The following is a 16,301-nucleotide window of genomic DNA, read 5'->3' on the forward strand; positions in this document are numbered from 1 at the left end:
GTTGTTGACCGTCTGAGGCACCGTCGATCGTCCATACATTTCTGTATAAAGAAATCACACGTGAGAGTTCGTGAGAATCCGGTTTCGTGTCAAAGGAAACGATTTTGCGTTTACAAAACATCGTTTCCGTTGCGTTGCAGTCGCCGCAGTTGCGTGAGTTGCGTCGCGCGAGTATACCTTTGTTCCTCGCTGAAACAAAGAGCGAGCGAGCGAGCGAGTGAGCGCCGTACACTCGCACCGCGTCTACGCACTGTGAGCGGTCCTTTAAGTTGCTCCATCGCTTTCACGGAGGAATTCCAAGTCGCGCCAAGTGTGCAACGGGCATGGAATGCGAAGATGGTAGTCTGCATATATGTATGCATCGGTAGAAATTCAAGCACGCCGAGAGTCAAGTCGATTTCCGATCCAACGCGTTGCTCTCCGTCCGCGCATCACGACGTCATCATCACGACATGTGTTTACACCCACGTGACGCGTTTACACTCATCGCGCGGACGACGACACGGAGGCGTCGAGATGTGATGACGATCCTGACGAGGATATCTACTTGTGATTGTCCAAGGCAATCTACTTGTTTTGTCCATCGCGCAGCATCATATTTCGTCATTATGTACATATAAATATTTCCTTTTTCAAAACTTTTTCCATTCGTATCGTTTCTTCTTTTTTTTTTCTCTTTAGTTTACCCCTTTTCTGCTTGCAGAGAATTTACTTTAAAATAAATAATAATTTATCTTGAATAAATATAATTAGAGATTTCTTAAAAAAAAATAATTAAAGTTGGGCTCTTGAGATATAAAATATAAACAATTAATGGAAAACCGGGCAATTAAGAGTCTAAATTCGCTGTAATTGGAGCGATTATATTAACATATATTTCTCAATATTACATATGTATAATAAATACCGAACGTTTCGTTGCTTAATTCAAGCATCTTTAGCAGTCTAGTATAATGCAACCTTTTGATAATACAAATCAAAAAATCTTAAATCGAAATAATTGAGTGCAGCATCATATTTCGTCATTATATAAATATATATCATATAAATTTCCTTTTTCAAAACTCTTTTCCATTCGTATGCTTCTTTTTTTTCTCTTTAGTTTTTTGCTTGCAGAAAATTTACTTTAAAATAAATAATAATGTATTGATAATAATAATAAATATATAATTGGAATAAATATATTGAATAAATATATAATTGGAAATTTCTTATTTTTTCGCTTGCACAATTCTATAATATTGTTTTTTGTTACATAATGCGATTACAATAACAGACCTGTCAGATAACAAAATTCAAATTTTAATTCTTTTTTTTTTCAATTCTAGCTTTTATTCTCTCACGTTTGAATTCAAGAATCGCTTATAAGGCTAGTATTTAAGCAGGAAAGATGTCGCAGCGTATTAACGCTAACTCGAGTTCTGCGATGCAAGCGATATCACAAATTGAATTCAGATTAGAACGTATTAGTTACGTGAGAAATCATTTCCCAATGCTAATGCTTATATATGAGTATCAAGAAATCTCATGACATATATGCGTGTATATACTCATACCATCATTCGATGTAATTTCAGTGAGAACCCTGCGAACGGAACTTTGCATTGAATAATTCAGTTTTTCCCTCGAGAAAAATATTTACATAACGAATATTTCAGAAATTTCATGTTGTATTTCAAAACGCTACTCTTATTGCAACGAGTTGTGTGCGAGCATGGAAGTTCCTTTTTATTATTATAAAACTAGTTCATGGGCTAGAGAATAGGTTTTCATCAAACGAAGAAGAAGAAGAAGAAGAAGAAGAAGAAGTCATTAGCTCTACTATTTTATAGTGTATTTTATAGTGTTATGCATTTCCAGGATTGAAACTTTGTCATCTATCAACAGGATCTGGCAACATCCCGATGAACAAAATATCGAGAACACGATTGTCACATTTGTGATGGTTACTCAATATCTTGAACAATGAATAGATTAGCCACAGTAGCGCGTCGAGATACCGTGAACGAATTGTTATCTCCTTGCCGGAGCGTGATCGTCTACAAGTCGATTTAATGGGTCGGTTGCAGGCCATTTGCTCGCTTCCTACAAAACCATCTTCTCCTCTCCTTTTACCTCTCATGAGAAACTGCGCCGACGAGACTCGATCGAAATTTAATAAAAAGGCTCGATAAAAAAAAAATCAACTTTTCAAAACTTTTATAAACGCTGAATAGTTACGCTGAAATTATGCTCTGAGAATATTACGTTTAGAATATGAACCAAGTAATATATTGAAATTTTACAACGTAACGCGAGATTTCTGATCTCTAAAATATGGTAGACGCTGAATTTATAATGTAATTAATATCAAGTGTAATATAAACGATGGTAATCATTTAGATTATATGTCGATTGATTATGATGTTTTAAAGAATCCATTCACGCACAACTATCTCGGCTTCCCTACTTATCGATTAATTAATTTTAGCATTTGATTTATGCGCTTCTATGAGTAATTGGATCAGCATCATTCATAAATCGCTGCCAGCGAGTTCCGAGCTTCCTACTAGTTAGAATGATCTACGATCAGAAGGCGGCGGTTTTGCTCGATATTGCATGAATCACATCGGAAAAATCGCGACACGGAAAGCCATACTTAATAATCGTCGTTGTTCTAAGCACAGGATGCGTAGAGATGAATCCTTGCACGAACAGAAACGGAATGGTAACGGTGAACGGCACTATAAATAAGAAATACTCTCCAGTAGCATTTTCAAGAAAAATGTAAATCTACTGCGTAATTGGATCTTCCGGATTAACTAGAAGTAATGATGAATGTCGCATATTGTGTTTATTCGTTCAGAGAAACGAAATCAATGCCACATTTTTTTATTATGTATTTTTTAAAAACATATGAGATCAATTAATATATTGTCGTTTTGAAACGCAACGTTAAATATGTTTATTATGTAGGCAATTAATTTATTAATTATTTATTATATTCGGAATAATTAATTCTTGTAAATATTAATAGTGTTTGTGTAAATACTCCTATTAAAAATACAGATTTATATTAAAAATTATTAATTTATAACTCGTATTTAATTTAATTCGCCGTATATAATCCGCCTCTATTACAAATATTAGAAGATATAATTATTATATATTTATTAAAACAAGATCGTAGTACGTATAAGATCGACAAGATCGAATGATAATATAATTTAAATATCTGCTTTAATGAAATTGTGGATTAATTTCAGAAATTTATGTCACATGTGGTAGTTCAAGATGACGAATCTACTTTTGACATTAAAAGCGACAACTTTCTTGTCAACTTTCACGAAGATCGGAAATAGAGATTTTTGTATGTACGTGCATGCGGAAATCATTCGAAGAAATTGTCGCATACACTAAGAATCCGTATCTCTCATATTATATGTACGTTGGATTTAAGATTTTAATTCGTCACGCTCTGCAAAAGCAATTGCGCGACAATTTCTAATCTTCTTCACAATTATCATTGCATGTCGCCATGTTAACAACCAATTTACGAGGCATATTTAAATCAATTTAGAATAGAAAGTACCTCTTGCATACGTCAGATGTAACAATTTCTAAAGGCATTGGAAAGTCGAATGTTCAATTTAATAAAGCACTCATTAGCAAATAACAAAATATATAGAACACATTAACTTATTTAAGGAGATATCGAATTAAGTACAAGAATATTGACATATATTGAGATTCTTTCTCAGAAATTTACAGTCCGTATAAAACAACATTATTTTAAATTGCACAGATAAAACATTATATTTGTTCTATTTGACACTTTCAAACTTTTTGTAATGCGTACGTGAAAAGCTATTTGTATGACTGTATGTATAATTAAAACACATCATACAGCATCAATTAAGTTCAACGCGATTAGCTTTTAGTAGTAGAGTCTAATTAGGTAATTCTCGATCTTTTGTTTGGCGGCGATATATGATTAAGCAAAGTATCGAAAGCGAGTAACAAACAAGTGATTACAGATTGCTTCTGCTTAAACCATATAAAACAATTATTTCACTATTTAAACGCGTATTTTTTTTGTCTCATTACGAGTAACAAGTGACGGATTAATAAATTAGAGCTACAATAATAAATTATACAACTGAAAGCAAAATATTTGTGAACGTCACGTATATTTCAAAAATTAAGTGATTTCTAACACGAAATAACATTTATTTGTAACAAACACATTTCTATGACAAAAAAAAAAAGCTAAATAATTAAATACGTTACTTTAACAATCCAATATAGTTGAGTGTTTAACGTCGATTAACATTTTACACAATAAATGTAACTTTATATTTCGCGTTAGATGAAAGCAGATGACGTAGAAGATATATTTATAATAGAACGGAATTTTTTATTATAAATGATTATGGTCTCGCGATGATATGATTATCGCGAGACCATTTGCAAATCATGCTTCGACGTTTCTCACTTCCAGCAACATGTCGCCGCTCGTCGGGATTAACAAAGAAACGTTACAATAATGCATTTTGATTAATGCGCATTTATAATAAAGAATTTAACGTCTGTGTGTTTCCCGACGTTTCGAGAAATGCGCATTCTAATCAACAAAATACGCAGCTGACATAATTAATGACTTATCCCGTTGTGCAAAGAGCTGCTTTAAAGTAATAGACTTGCTCGCACAATCAGTGAGGCATTTTAAAACTTGATTCTTTTATTGAGCTTTTCTTTCTCCGCGCTACTTGTACATAATTGCGTTATATTATACTATAAACAGCTAACTATTCAAATATTTAAAGTATATCAGCTTAAAGAGAGATAAAATAAATTTTGAATTATATCTTTATCACTATTAAATAACGTAGAAACTTTTTGTAAACAAGAGAACTATCTCGTGTCACCTCACATGGATGATCGCGTGACGTGACATGATAAACGCGCCTATTGTCGCGCATTGATTTAATTTTTAATTGATCGTTACGTCCGACAAAATGCGCGTACAATTGGAACTCGTGCAATCTAATTATGGCGATGCCGCAGCCATCGGAGTTTATCGTCATCAAATGGCATTAAATTGCTCGGAACATCGTGTACATCGTAAATTGGTACAGAGTTACACATTTAAAGAGTCGTCTTTGAGAAGGAGGCCATATTATACGTGCGACCCGAAACTCCGGATTACATTGACCGATATGAGTAAAATGTGATTCCTCGTACTGGTAAACTTGTACTTGTGATATCGATGAACCAAAACGTGTCTATCGATAAACCGGTATACGTGAGAACGCGGACATAAAATCCTTCGAGGAAACTGCAGAGAAATGTTATCGTTATGTTGTTGTTATTATTATATTCTTTTATTACTGTGATATTTGGTGTTGTTTATTAGACATAATTATGATTTATGCCACATGAAATGTATCATTTAAAAAATGTAAATACATATAGAAAATTAAAATTACTAAAATTTAATTTAATTAACAAATTCTATAAGCCTTGATGAATAATATTATTTATAGCCTTAATTTGAATTTTCTATTTAGACAAGTGTTTTTATCAAGTGTTTGTTTCCATTTCGGACAAAAGAGACGCTATCTACAAAACACTTGTGTATGCATACACGGATAACGATACGTAGGTGTATAATAAATTTGAAACAAGCACGCTACGTGCGAAGACTTGCCGAGAACATAAAATTCTTGTGGGTTGACGTAAATGTTCTTCACGTGTCATGACTTGATTAATCTAATAAGGAAATGGCCATTGATACACTCCCTAAACTTCTATCCACACTGTAAAAAGAAGAACGTTTTATTCTTGTCTCCATTTTTTAAACATTTAAAGATATTTTAGTTTTAAACTTTTTCAATAGACAAAACACATAAACATTTTTAAGTGTTTAAAAAACGGAGACAAGAATGAAACATTTTAATATCTTGAAAGTAAATACTTCTTTTTTGAATGCACTTACCGCCCATTTCATTAAAATACTTATTTTTTATTTATTTGTATCATATATTATATAAAATCCTATTTAGATGCTTATGAAAAAAATGAAAATTTAATACGTGTAATAAAAAAATGTATTCTGATATTTAAAGTTACTTTTTTAATTTCATCAAATAATTAATTCTTCTATGTGAACATAAAGAAATTTGCTATGAAAATATTTTACGTCAACATTATATAATACGTACAGACACGCGTAGAATGAAAGATAAGTCACAATGATATTGTATATTGATATCTCAACGATATATTGCAAGTGTAACAGAACTCATTGTACGATACCGATCAACCTTTAGTCTCCGTATGGATACACTTTTACAATTAAAAAAAAGCAATGTTAGTAGCATGATATAGCGTGATATTAAAAGAACTCGAGTCATGCTAGTTCTTACACGCGTAACGAAGTATGCGATCAATGATTATATTGGAGAAAAACATCGAATCTTCTTGTATTCTCAGCGCATATCCGGCGTTAAATACTTCAGTTTCATTTTGTGTTTCACGTTGGTCGCGAATTTTCATATTAAACAAATATAGAAAACTAAGTGTGTAAATTAAACGTAAAGGCGCGTGTATGTGTGTGTGTGTGTGATTCATTCCCGATATTATCACGTATACGTTATACATTACTTAGCGTACTTATCGAAAGTGTAAGCAGAACGCGCAATTATAATCGTAATGATTCGTAGCTCTTTTTGCGATTCCCACACTCACGTACATTTCGCCGGTAATTTCTGCGTAGAGAACAATGGCGTCTCGGCGCTTGTCCAATACAACGGCGAAACGCGACAATGGCAACAATTGTGGCACCGGCTTGATTTCGTGTTAAGGAGGCGGGTGTTTCAGCAATTGCGGTAATTGGCACGAAAGTAACGACTAACTAGCTTTTTACGTTCGCACTCGTGAATGCGATCTCATTTCATTCATCACGATTCGCTTATATGTTTTATCGTACTTTGTACGACCTGCGTTACATATGGGAATGAAATTACTCGTCTCGTTAGACGCGCGTTCGCGTGCATATAAAGAAAAAAAAAAAAAAAAGAAGAAGAAGAAAGAAATGTGCCGTTAGTAATTATTGAGCAAGCTTGAACGAGATCGTCGTCTTGGCTTTCCGCGAGCAAAAAGTTCAAGTAAAATCGTCAGCGTGCGAGAGTAGCATGTTTATTATCGCGCGTCAATAATTTTCGCAATCTCGACGACAGGCGGTAACGATAAGTTAAACCATCGATATTCGTACCAGTCTCATTAATATATATTGAGATAATTGATATATCGAACTTCCACTTTTCATTCATCATTATTTCTGTTCTGCTGTCACAAAGCAAGATTCTAAGAAACGATAGAAAAATCTTTAAGTAACAACATTGCCGAATTGTTGGTTTTGAAACTTGCAAGTTTGATAGTTTGATACAATTGTATGAAAACTGCATTTTTCGCAACCATTTCTCACAATTTTGCGACTCAACAATTTTCTTGAAAACTATTCAACTTTGCAGGATGAAAAACCTACTATATGTATATAAAATGTATGTATAGTGGTGTTGAAACAGTACAGTATGAAAGTTTATATATTCCATACATTTTGAATGGAAACGTAAAAAAAGCTTTTGTGAAAATTTTTACATATCGGAATATTTCTTATACATGATTCCTTTTACCCAAAATAATTACAATTTTATGAAAATAAATTACATTCGTTCATTACATATTTATTTATAAATATCATTTTCATTATCACTGATTTTTTTAAAGAAAAAAAAATATTAAAGAATAGAAGTGAATTATAAAGAATTATATGGATTAAAAACGTCTTTCTCTCTAGTAATTAAAATCTCTCTTTAAATAAAATCATAATAATGGACCTATTATACTTTTAATTTTATGACAAATATGAAAGTAATATAGAAATAATAACGTAATTCTGGGTAAATTATTGTAATTATCAAATGTATGTATAGGTGTTGAAACAGTACAGTATCAATTTCGAGGCAAGGAATACAACAAAATAATGAACCATAACCAATTTTAAATGAAGGAAAAGCTGATGATTAATTTCCACCCTCTAAACTGAGTTGATCCTATTTATGCAAACTAATTACTTAATCCTAAAAAAAAATTGTGTCGTAAACTTGACACGAGTTAAAGTGCGCAACATGATAGGATTAATTTACCTTAATTAGACGTTTGCAATCTCGGACGCATGGACGCGTGCTTGAGAGCGCGCGGAAGAATTATTCAGCTTTAATCGCGAGCCGGTCGGCCAACAGTTGTCGAAAGAATCGGCATCGCGCGCTACCGGAGGAGTTTATCATCACACTCGGATTGACCGCGCGTTGTAACTCCGCACCGCGAGATGGTTGGAGGTTTACTGACACCGGCGCGACCGGCGCGACGTAACGCGGAGCATCGCGCCGAGGCGCCTTCACCTGCTCGTAATGTAAGCAGAGTTTATCTGAGTTTATCTCGCGATACATCATGCGCGCTACGAAAAGGACGACGCCACGGAAGGGACACACACGTACGTAACGTACGTGCATCCTCCCTTTTGGTGACAATTTTTCTCAGAATTTTTCATATAATCTTGCAGAATTTCTATATAATTTTATAACCTTCTCACATTTTTTATACGAATTGGAATATTTCTCAGAATTTTTCATATATGTTAATTATGAAAGATCGTAAGATTTTTAAGATTTTTTTGTAAGTATAATTTCTGATGAAATGTTACAAAATATCTAAAAAATTTAAAAATACTTTTTAAAAATTATGGAATGAGAATTCACTTGTATGAGAAGTTCTGAGAGAAAATGTAAACTTTCCGAATATTTCTGAGTATTTCTGAAAAATTCGTTCCATTTCGTGTAAAAATTATGAGAAAAATTTTCATCAAAGGTATAGTCGATAATCAAACGTTTCTATATGTTATGCGCGTAGAATAAGCATAAAACGAAAATGTAAAATCAAAATCTATGAACGTGACTCGTCAAATTTACGAATTGTAAGAAAAATCGATTATAAAGCTCATATATCGTATTTTATGTGTTAAAGCTCCTGTTCACTCGCCACTATTATCTCAGATTGTCATGTCATAAGCGAGAAAATGTATACAATCAAAATTCTTACAAAATACATTAATATGAAAATATATTTCAACAAAACAATACCAACTTGTAAAATATACCGAAAATTCAAAACTTTTGTTTTGTTATAATTAATAAATAGTTACATATCTATAGATATGAATTATGCATAATCAAAAACAAAATGAGTTATGCTCACAGTTATGACAAACTATCAAATTAATAATAGTATGTAGAAATAAATAATATGCTTTAATTTCTACCCGAAACAAGAAGATAGTTTTTCATATATTTTATAGGCTATGGTCAAAGTCTTGCTACAAACGCTTTGAAGCGTTTAATGAAGTAATTAGAAGAAAAAATTTTGCAAACTGACCAATTAAAAAACGCTTCAAAGAGTTTGTAGCATCGCGTTGACCCTTATAAGCGTATATTTCTATTCAAGTGTAATTTATAAAAAATTTTCAGTCTATATTATATTTCCTCGCTAATATCACTACATTTGAGATAGTAATGGTGTAATATTCAAATTAAAAGGAAAAAGAATGCTTTTGCTCTTATTTCTCTTTCTCTATTTGTCCATTTATATTTGCTGTCTTACTATTAGTTGCTTCCTTAAATAAAGAAAATATGTCGTAATAAATTTCACCCATTCTTTATAAAATTTCATTCAAATAACAATTCGAAAAAACACATACTCGACATATAAAATTATAAATAAAGTTTTATCTTAAAAAGTCTATAAACTAGATTCTTTAAAGTAGGTCTAAAATATGTGTGACATGTACAATTATAGATGCAATGTTGTTTCATTGGATAGATCATGTATTAAAACTGGAATTATCGATCTAGGTGAAACGCTTGATGTAAGTTAAAACGGTTTCTATGGATAATTTCCTATCGGATACGACAAAAATTGATAGTTTTCACGGAGATATGAAAGTTTATATATTCCATACATTTTGAATGGAAACGTAAAAAAAAGCAATGCTTTTGTGAAAATTTTTATATATCGGAATATTTCTTGTACATAATTTTTTTTATCCAAAATAATTACATTTTATGCAAATAAATTACATTCGTTCATTATATATTTATAAATATCATTTTCATTATTTTTCATTGATTTTTTAAAGAAAAAAAAAAATTAAAGAATAGAAGTGAATTATAAAAAATTATATGGATTAAAAACGTCTTTCTCTCTGGAAATTAAAATCTCTCTTTAATTAAAATCATAATAATGGATCTATTATACTTTTAATTTTATGACAAATGAAAGTAATATAGAAATAATAAAAAAAAATGTAATTCTGGGTAAATTATTGTAATTATCAAATAGGCTTGATGAATTTGGAAATTGAAGAGTATGGACATTATCGAATGTCAATATAAATTTCTCAACAGTCGATATAATTACCTAAGTAACTTACTGCAGGTAATGCAGTATTAAGTTTATCGATTGTAAATATTACAGTTTTATATTACCTTTCGAAGATCAGACTGTCCTGTCGGTAATCGCATACGTTGCAAGTGCTGCATTTTGATGATAAGTCCGTTTCTCTATCGGTATCGTCACAACGATCTTGATCCTTTCGATCTACGACGACGTTCCATGTTCGGTGGATAAGATAGAATAAATAAAGAGTTTTGCTTCGTCCGCAGGGTTGTGATCTCGTATTTCCCATTGTTATTTATCGTCGGATTATCGTCGAATTTTGTAGTTATAACACAAATACACGACACTAAACTAAATAAATTATTAAGAGAAACAATTTTGCTTGATCCCCCCCCACACTGTTTTTTCACTCTCATAAAATATTATCTGGGGGTTGCATGTAATGTCCGTTAATTAAATTATTATTATCCGCATCTTTTACACAAGTCATTCGCACACAAAACTTTTTCTACATTTAATACACTTTGTTGTTATTTGCTACGATATTAATGAATTTACATAAATATTTTCCCCTGGAGATACTTTTTTCACGTTACTTGCAGCGCGAAGATCGTGTTCGATTGCATGATCGGCTATCAGGACCGTGGGATTCTGAACTGCATAAGTCTCGCGTGCCACGACCCTGGCCTTCAGTCAGAGTCGTGTAACAGCTTAAGTAATAGCTTATGTTTTCCTTCTCCGACGTATGGAGAACTTTGAAGACAGGTCGTTGCAATCTGTTGAATTTCATATCATTCGTTTATTTTCAATTTAACATGCGTTCGCGGGATACAGATTACTAAAGCCATCTATTGGAAAAGTAATGGATTTCTTTTTACTACACCTAATATATAAAAATTATAAAATATTGATAAAAATCTTAATTTTTTTTTATACAAGTACTTAATAAATTCAAAAATATTTATGTAAAGTTACATTGAGATGCAGACATTAATTGTTTAGTAAATAAACAAAATATTTATTTATAAACTATAATTGGTGAATCTCAATGAAAATTTGTATAAATCATTTTTAATACTTAAAATACAATATTTATATTTAAAAAATTTAGATTTTTGTTATTATTTTTAAAATTCTTTTGTTTATTACAATAAAACTAATATTAAATAAAATAAATAATTTATAAAAATGTGTTGCTCAACAAAAATAGAATGTTATAAAAATAACTTTCACACTATATATATATATATATATATATATATAGTTTGTTTAAAGCGTAAATATTAATATACGTGTTTTATGCTTTTACAATCTCCTTAAACAGATTCAAAACAATAATTAATCAAGATATATAATAAAAATTTCAAACTATATGTACATATTATTTATGAATGTTGCGATATTCTTTTTTTAATTATCCGATACTAATAAAGTAAGTTTTACTTTCTCTTTTGAAACATAGAATCTAAAATTATGACTGTCAAAGTTATACGAGGTTTGTTTATTATGAGTATATATATATGTATATATTTAATTCAATTTTGCTTTTTCAATTCAAATGCCTCAATAAATTAATAATATTTATTTCACACGAATGTTAATACAACATTGCAAATTTTAACGCGTTCAATTTTTTCTACTCGATGCCAGTATCTGGTTTTACTTCCTGTTCCAATTGTTTACTCATTATAAATAACTATTACATTAAATCACGAATGTGCATAACCCGCAAATAATTGCTACATTACTCGCGTTGCCCGTACGATTGTGTTTACACTTGCGTAATTACAGGTCGAAAGTAGCATTTATAGAATGGATGCTGCGTACTGCACTTCTTTAAATGGCGAGGGAAATTAAAGTCGCGATTTTATGATGCAACTTCATTAATTGTAAGATCTCGTGCCGTAGAATGTTCATAAATTATATTCGCGACATTTACGTGAGAATGTTTTATGCTGGATGTACATATATTTTCCGTTCTAATAAATGTACATTTAAAAATGCATTTAATCGAAATTACTTTAATTGACACAACTTCTTTCATTTTTCTATTCTATCTCTTTTTCATCTCTTTGTTATTTTATATTTATCTTCATTTTTACTCGTAAGTTTCATTCAATTGTTATTCGAACTTCTTAGAATTTTAATTGGTCAGTCATTTATAAATTTATACGATATGTTTATTTATATTCTTTGGCACTGTATAATAAACCGATATTGATATTAAAGCCATGGTGTAATATAATATTCATATAATATAGATTGAAGAAAATCTTCTTAAGTAAAAGTTAAATCTGACATTTGAATATTGTAATCAAAATATATGTATATTATCAATATATATTTTTGTAATACGAACATTTACGTTTACTGGTTTATACCGAATATTTTTGTTTAAATATTATCTAGTTGTACGTAATTTTCACTTTGGTTTTCGATGCTTCTATTTTCGTTGTCGAATTCACGTTTTCTATTTGATCCGCACTATTTATGCTTTCCCACGATTATAAGATCGCTCACGTACGTGATAGCGTATAAGTATAACGAGTTCTTCTTCGGATTGCGGATGTATCACAGTGTCACTGTCACTGACGTCTCAGAAATTCCCACGTTTTGTTCCCACTGCGCGTAATGGTTAATCGCATCTGACGAAGAGAACGTGAAATCTTTCGAAATATTTCCAAATATTTACAATTTTCATAATTGTGTTTTTTTGGATCAAAGAATTGTAATCATTCTTTTATCAGCGTAACGGAGTCTCGCGATGCTCGCGATTATTTCGAGTGACTCGTCGATGTACCCGCTAAGTGCGACAGCGATTTATCTTCCTTCTGTATTATTCGTTCGTAAATCAATCTGTAGGCTGTCGTTACTTACATGTACTTTTCAAACACAAACTTGACCCACTGTTTAATATGAAAATTAATCTCTAATCGATTTTCAATAATTTTCTGTGTTGTATATAATTTCAAATAATTTAACCAGACACAAATCGAGTTTTGACTTTTAATTCTCTTGACGCTAAATCGACATTTAAATATATTTCAGTATCGTTTCATGTATCATGAATTGTTCTCGTAATACATTACTAACTGTCAACGAGTTGAAATTGTCATGAAAGTATGCTACTGGGATATCGTTGTTGAAAAACCTAGTGATCTACTGAAGACAGCGTGGAAAATTTGTAGTTATTCGTCGTTATTGTTATGCTGTTTCATGAAGGCTCTAATACTTACTGCATAAAAAGATTTTTTTGTTAAAGAAAACATTTAAATACAAATTTGAAAATAATTTTGATTATCGAAATAATTACTCCTATGTGGATAGTCAGATTAATTGTTAGAATGTCAAAAATTCTTTGCAGCAAAATTCTTTGTTCGTCATGCTTGAGTTTTCTAATCATTTTAATTGTCTAACGAATCTTTTTTCAGATTCGTATCTAAATTTTAAGACACTTCATCAAAATCATTCCTTCTGTGTGTTCAGTACACATATTGTACTTTATATACAATGAAAAATATAAAATATATATGCGCGTGGATATTAAAATCGTTACTTGAAACCATAATACATTTAAGTTTAAAATAAAACATGTAAGTATTTATTTATTAATTCAATAACGCGTTCGATTAATAAAGTGACATCATAATATTCTTTTAAGAATATTTCAATAATTACGGAGCACTTTACTCACATCTACATGAAGCATAATAGACTTATGAGACTATTAACGCAACTACAGTATTCAGTAACATTCTTGTGTAAGAAGAATGGAACAAAGAACGATTTCAAATGTTCCAAGTAGACAATCCTATTGAATTCTCTGTCCTTCCCTCTTCCTTTCTCTCTTTCTTTAATATATTTAGTAGAAATCATTTATCCCATCTGTAGCATTAATTAAACACCAACTCGTAGAGCACCGCGTCGCTGACGTTCTCTACATCAAAGAGATTAGCACTTGTTAAAAATCACATTCAACACACCGCCCTCGCTCTTTTTCTCTCTCTCTCTCTCTCTCTCTCTCGTCCCTTCTCGCGTTAACATTCAATAGCGTACATTACCACCGTAAAAATTATCAATAAAAAATATCGGCACTTCCCCTCCCCTACATCCCTCCCCCATTTCGCGTGAGATTCCCTCTCGGTAACATCTCCCTTGGTGCGAAATTTTACAGCACAGCCGCGCTAGAGAATCAGACACGACTCTAGAGAATCCCTCTAGGTGCAACCGAGAGATTGGCAAAAACGCGCGTTTGAGAGCCGCGAGTGGCATTCACCGGGCGGCTTTCAAGAGCCGACTGCCAACCCGCGAATGCCCCGAGGTGCACGTGTGCTGTGTGCTGTGTGCACATCGCCTCTCTCGGCTGCCTGGCTGCCTGGCTGCCTCTCCAGCGAGTCGAGTCCTCCTCGTCTTGTCTTCTTCCTTGGCCCGCCGGCCGTCGGCGTGGTACGCCATGGTGCGCCATAACTCGCGTACGTTCAGCCTGACGAGAGAAAGACCATGGCTCGCAGTTTCAGACTGTGGGTCAAGTCGCGACCTACGCCGCGCTGATGTATCGTGAGCCCATCCGGCTTCTTGAATACTCGGAATCCAGGGAACCCGGGGACCGCCTCACTGGGTCAGGTTCAATCGCCTTGCTGCTCGACGCGACATTCCGTTTAGGAGTCTTATCTCTCATTGTTAATTTTCACACGTTTCTATCGCGGCTTCAGTGTAATGCTCGAGCCTTCAGTCGGACAGCGCAGAATTATTACTTCGCTTACTTATATTTTGTACTGTACATGAATCGATGATAGTGAAACGATTTCTTACGAATATCTATTAATTTTATTTGCTAAGCATAATTTTGTTGGATATACGTACGAAACAAAATATAACTATTAGAGACATTGTTATTATTTAATAGTGAATTAAAAATCTGTGAACAAATTTAATTCATTATTACCCAGAATTTTCAAAGATAGAAATTACAGTAATATGAAATAATTACGGTAATAAAGATTCATGATCGCTTATATTGAATATATAATTTATTTTGGGGGACCAATTATCGCTCATGCCGATAGAAATTTTTCTTCTGTCTGATAAAATAATGAAAGTGTAGAGAAAAAATTTATTAGAAAAAAAAAAAAACAAACAAACAAACTGGAAATTTACTTTAATTTATTTTTCTTGGAGCATAAGTGAAATGTGTACATAAATGTTTATTTTACCTTCATACGTAGAAATCTTTATTTTATCTTTATTTCATATCGTCAGCGAACATACCAAGCCCATTTTTAAATCTAAGCCTGGCCGCACGTAATATGAAACGCTCCGTAGTATTTACAGACCCTTTCTCTCTTGCAAAAAGCAAAATTTGTTCCAGCAATGGTTAATTGGTATAATTTGGATGAGTACATAATGACACATGGTACGACGAGAGATCGAAGGATGCGATTTCGATTAAGAACTAACGAGCCGACGTTGGGCGTAACGTGACACGCAACATATCACAATTCCTTGCTATGTGGAACGGAAATAAACGGTTCTCTGTAAACAAATATTTTGATAAATTTCAAATGGCTATATTACTATTTTAAGTTTTCATATAGTACATATAATACATATGTAAAATGATAAAAATAAAATTTCCCATCTTATATTTTAAGTTTAAGACACGATCTTTAATTATTTAACGATTTAATAATTTTTGAATATCGCCAGCATAACTTATTATACAGGCGCATGTATGTAACAGTAATAAAATATAGAATACAGAATTAAAATTTATCTATAAAGCGAAAGAATTTTCTTGAAAAATTCTA

The 16,301-nt window shown here is 32.1% G+C and overlaps 1 protein-coding gene across 7 annotated transcripts in view; it reads right to left on the reverse strand.

Moving 5' to 3' along the window:
• The window catches only part of mwh (multiple wing hairs), a 50,703-nt gene that overhangs the window by 27,351 nt on the left and 7,051 nt on the right, over positions 1–16,301 (reverse strand). Inside the window, exons 4-6 of one of the 7 annotated variants that reach the window (XM_087412741.1) lie at positions 15,708–16,026; positions 12,854–15,412; positions 10,584–11,270 (exon numbers count right to left, since the gene is read on the reverse strand). In XM_087412741.1, coding sequence (XP_087268867.1) covers positions 10,584–10,783 — 200 coding nt within the window. In that variant the 5' untranslated portion in view covers positions 10,784–11,270; positions 12,854–15,412; positions 15,708–16,026. Of the gene's footprint in view, positions 1–8,189; positions 8,470–10,583; positions 11,271–12,853; positions 15,613–15,707; positions 16,027–16,301 lie in introns of those variants that run through there. The other 6 variants (XM_087412742.1, XM_087412744.1, XM_087412743.1 and 3 more) reach the window with 6 other exon arrangements.

The sequence above is a fragment of the Acromyrmex echinatior genome, chromosome 13, assembly GCF_024713525.1.
Source record: "Acromyrmex echinatior isolate Ae372 chromosome 13, ASM2471352v2, whole genome shotgun sequence".
Taxonomy (NCBI): Eukaryota; Metazoa; Arthropoda; class Insecta; order Hymenoptera; family Formicidae; genus Acromyrmex; species Acromyrmex echinatior.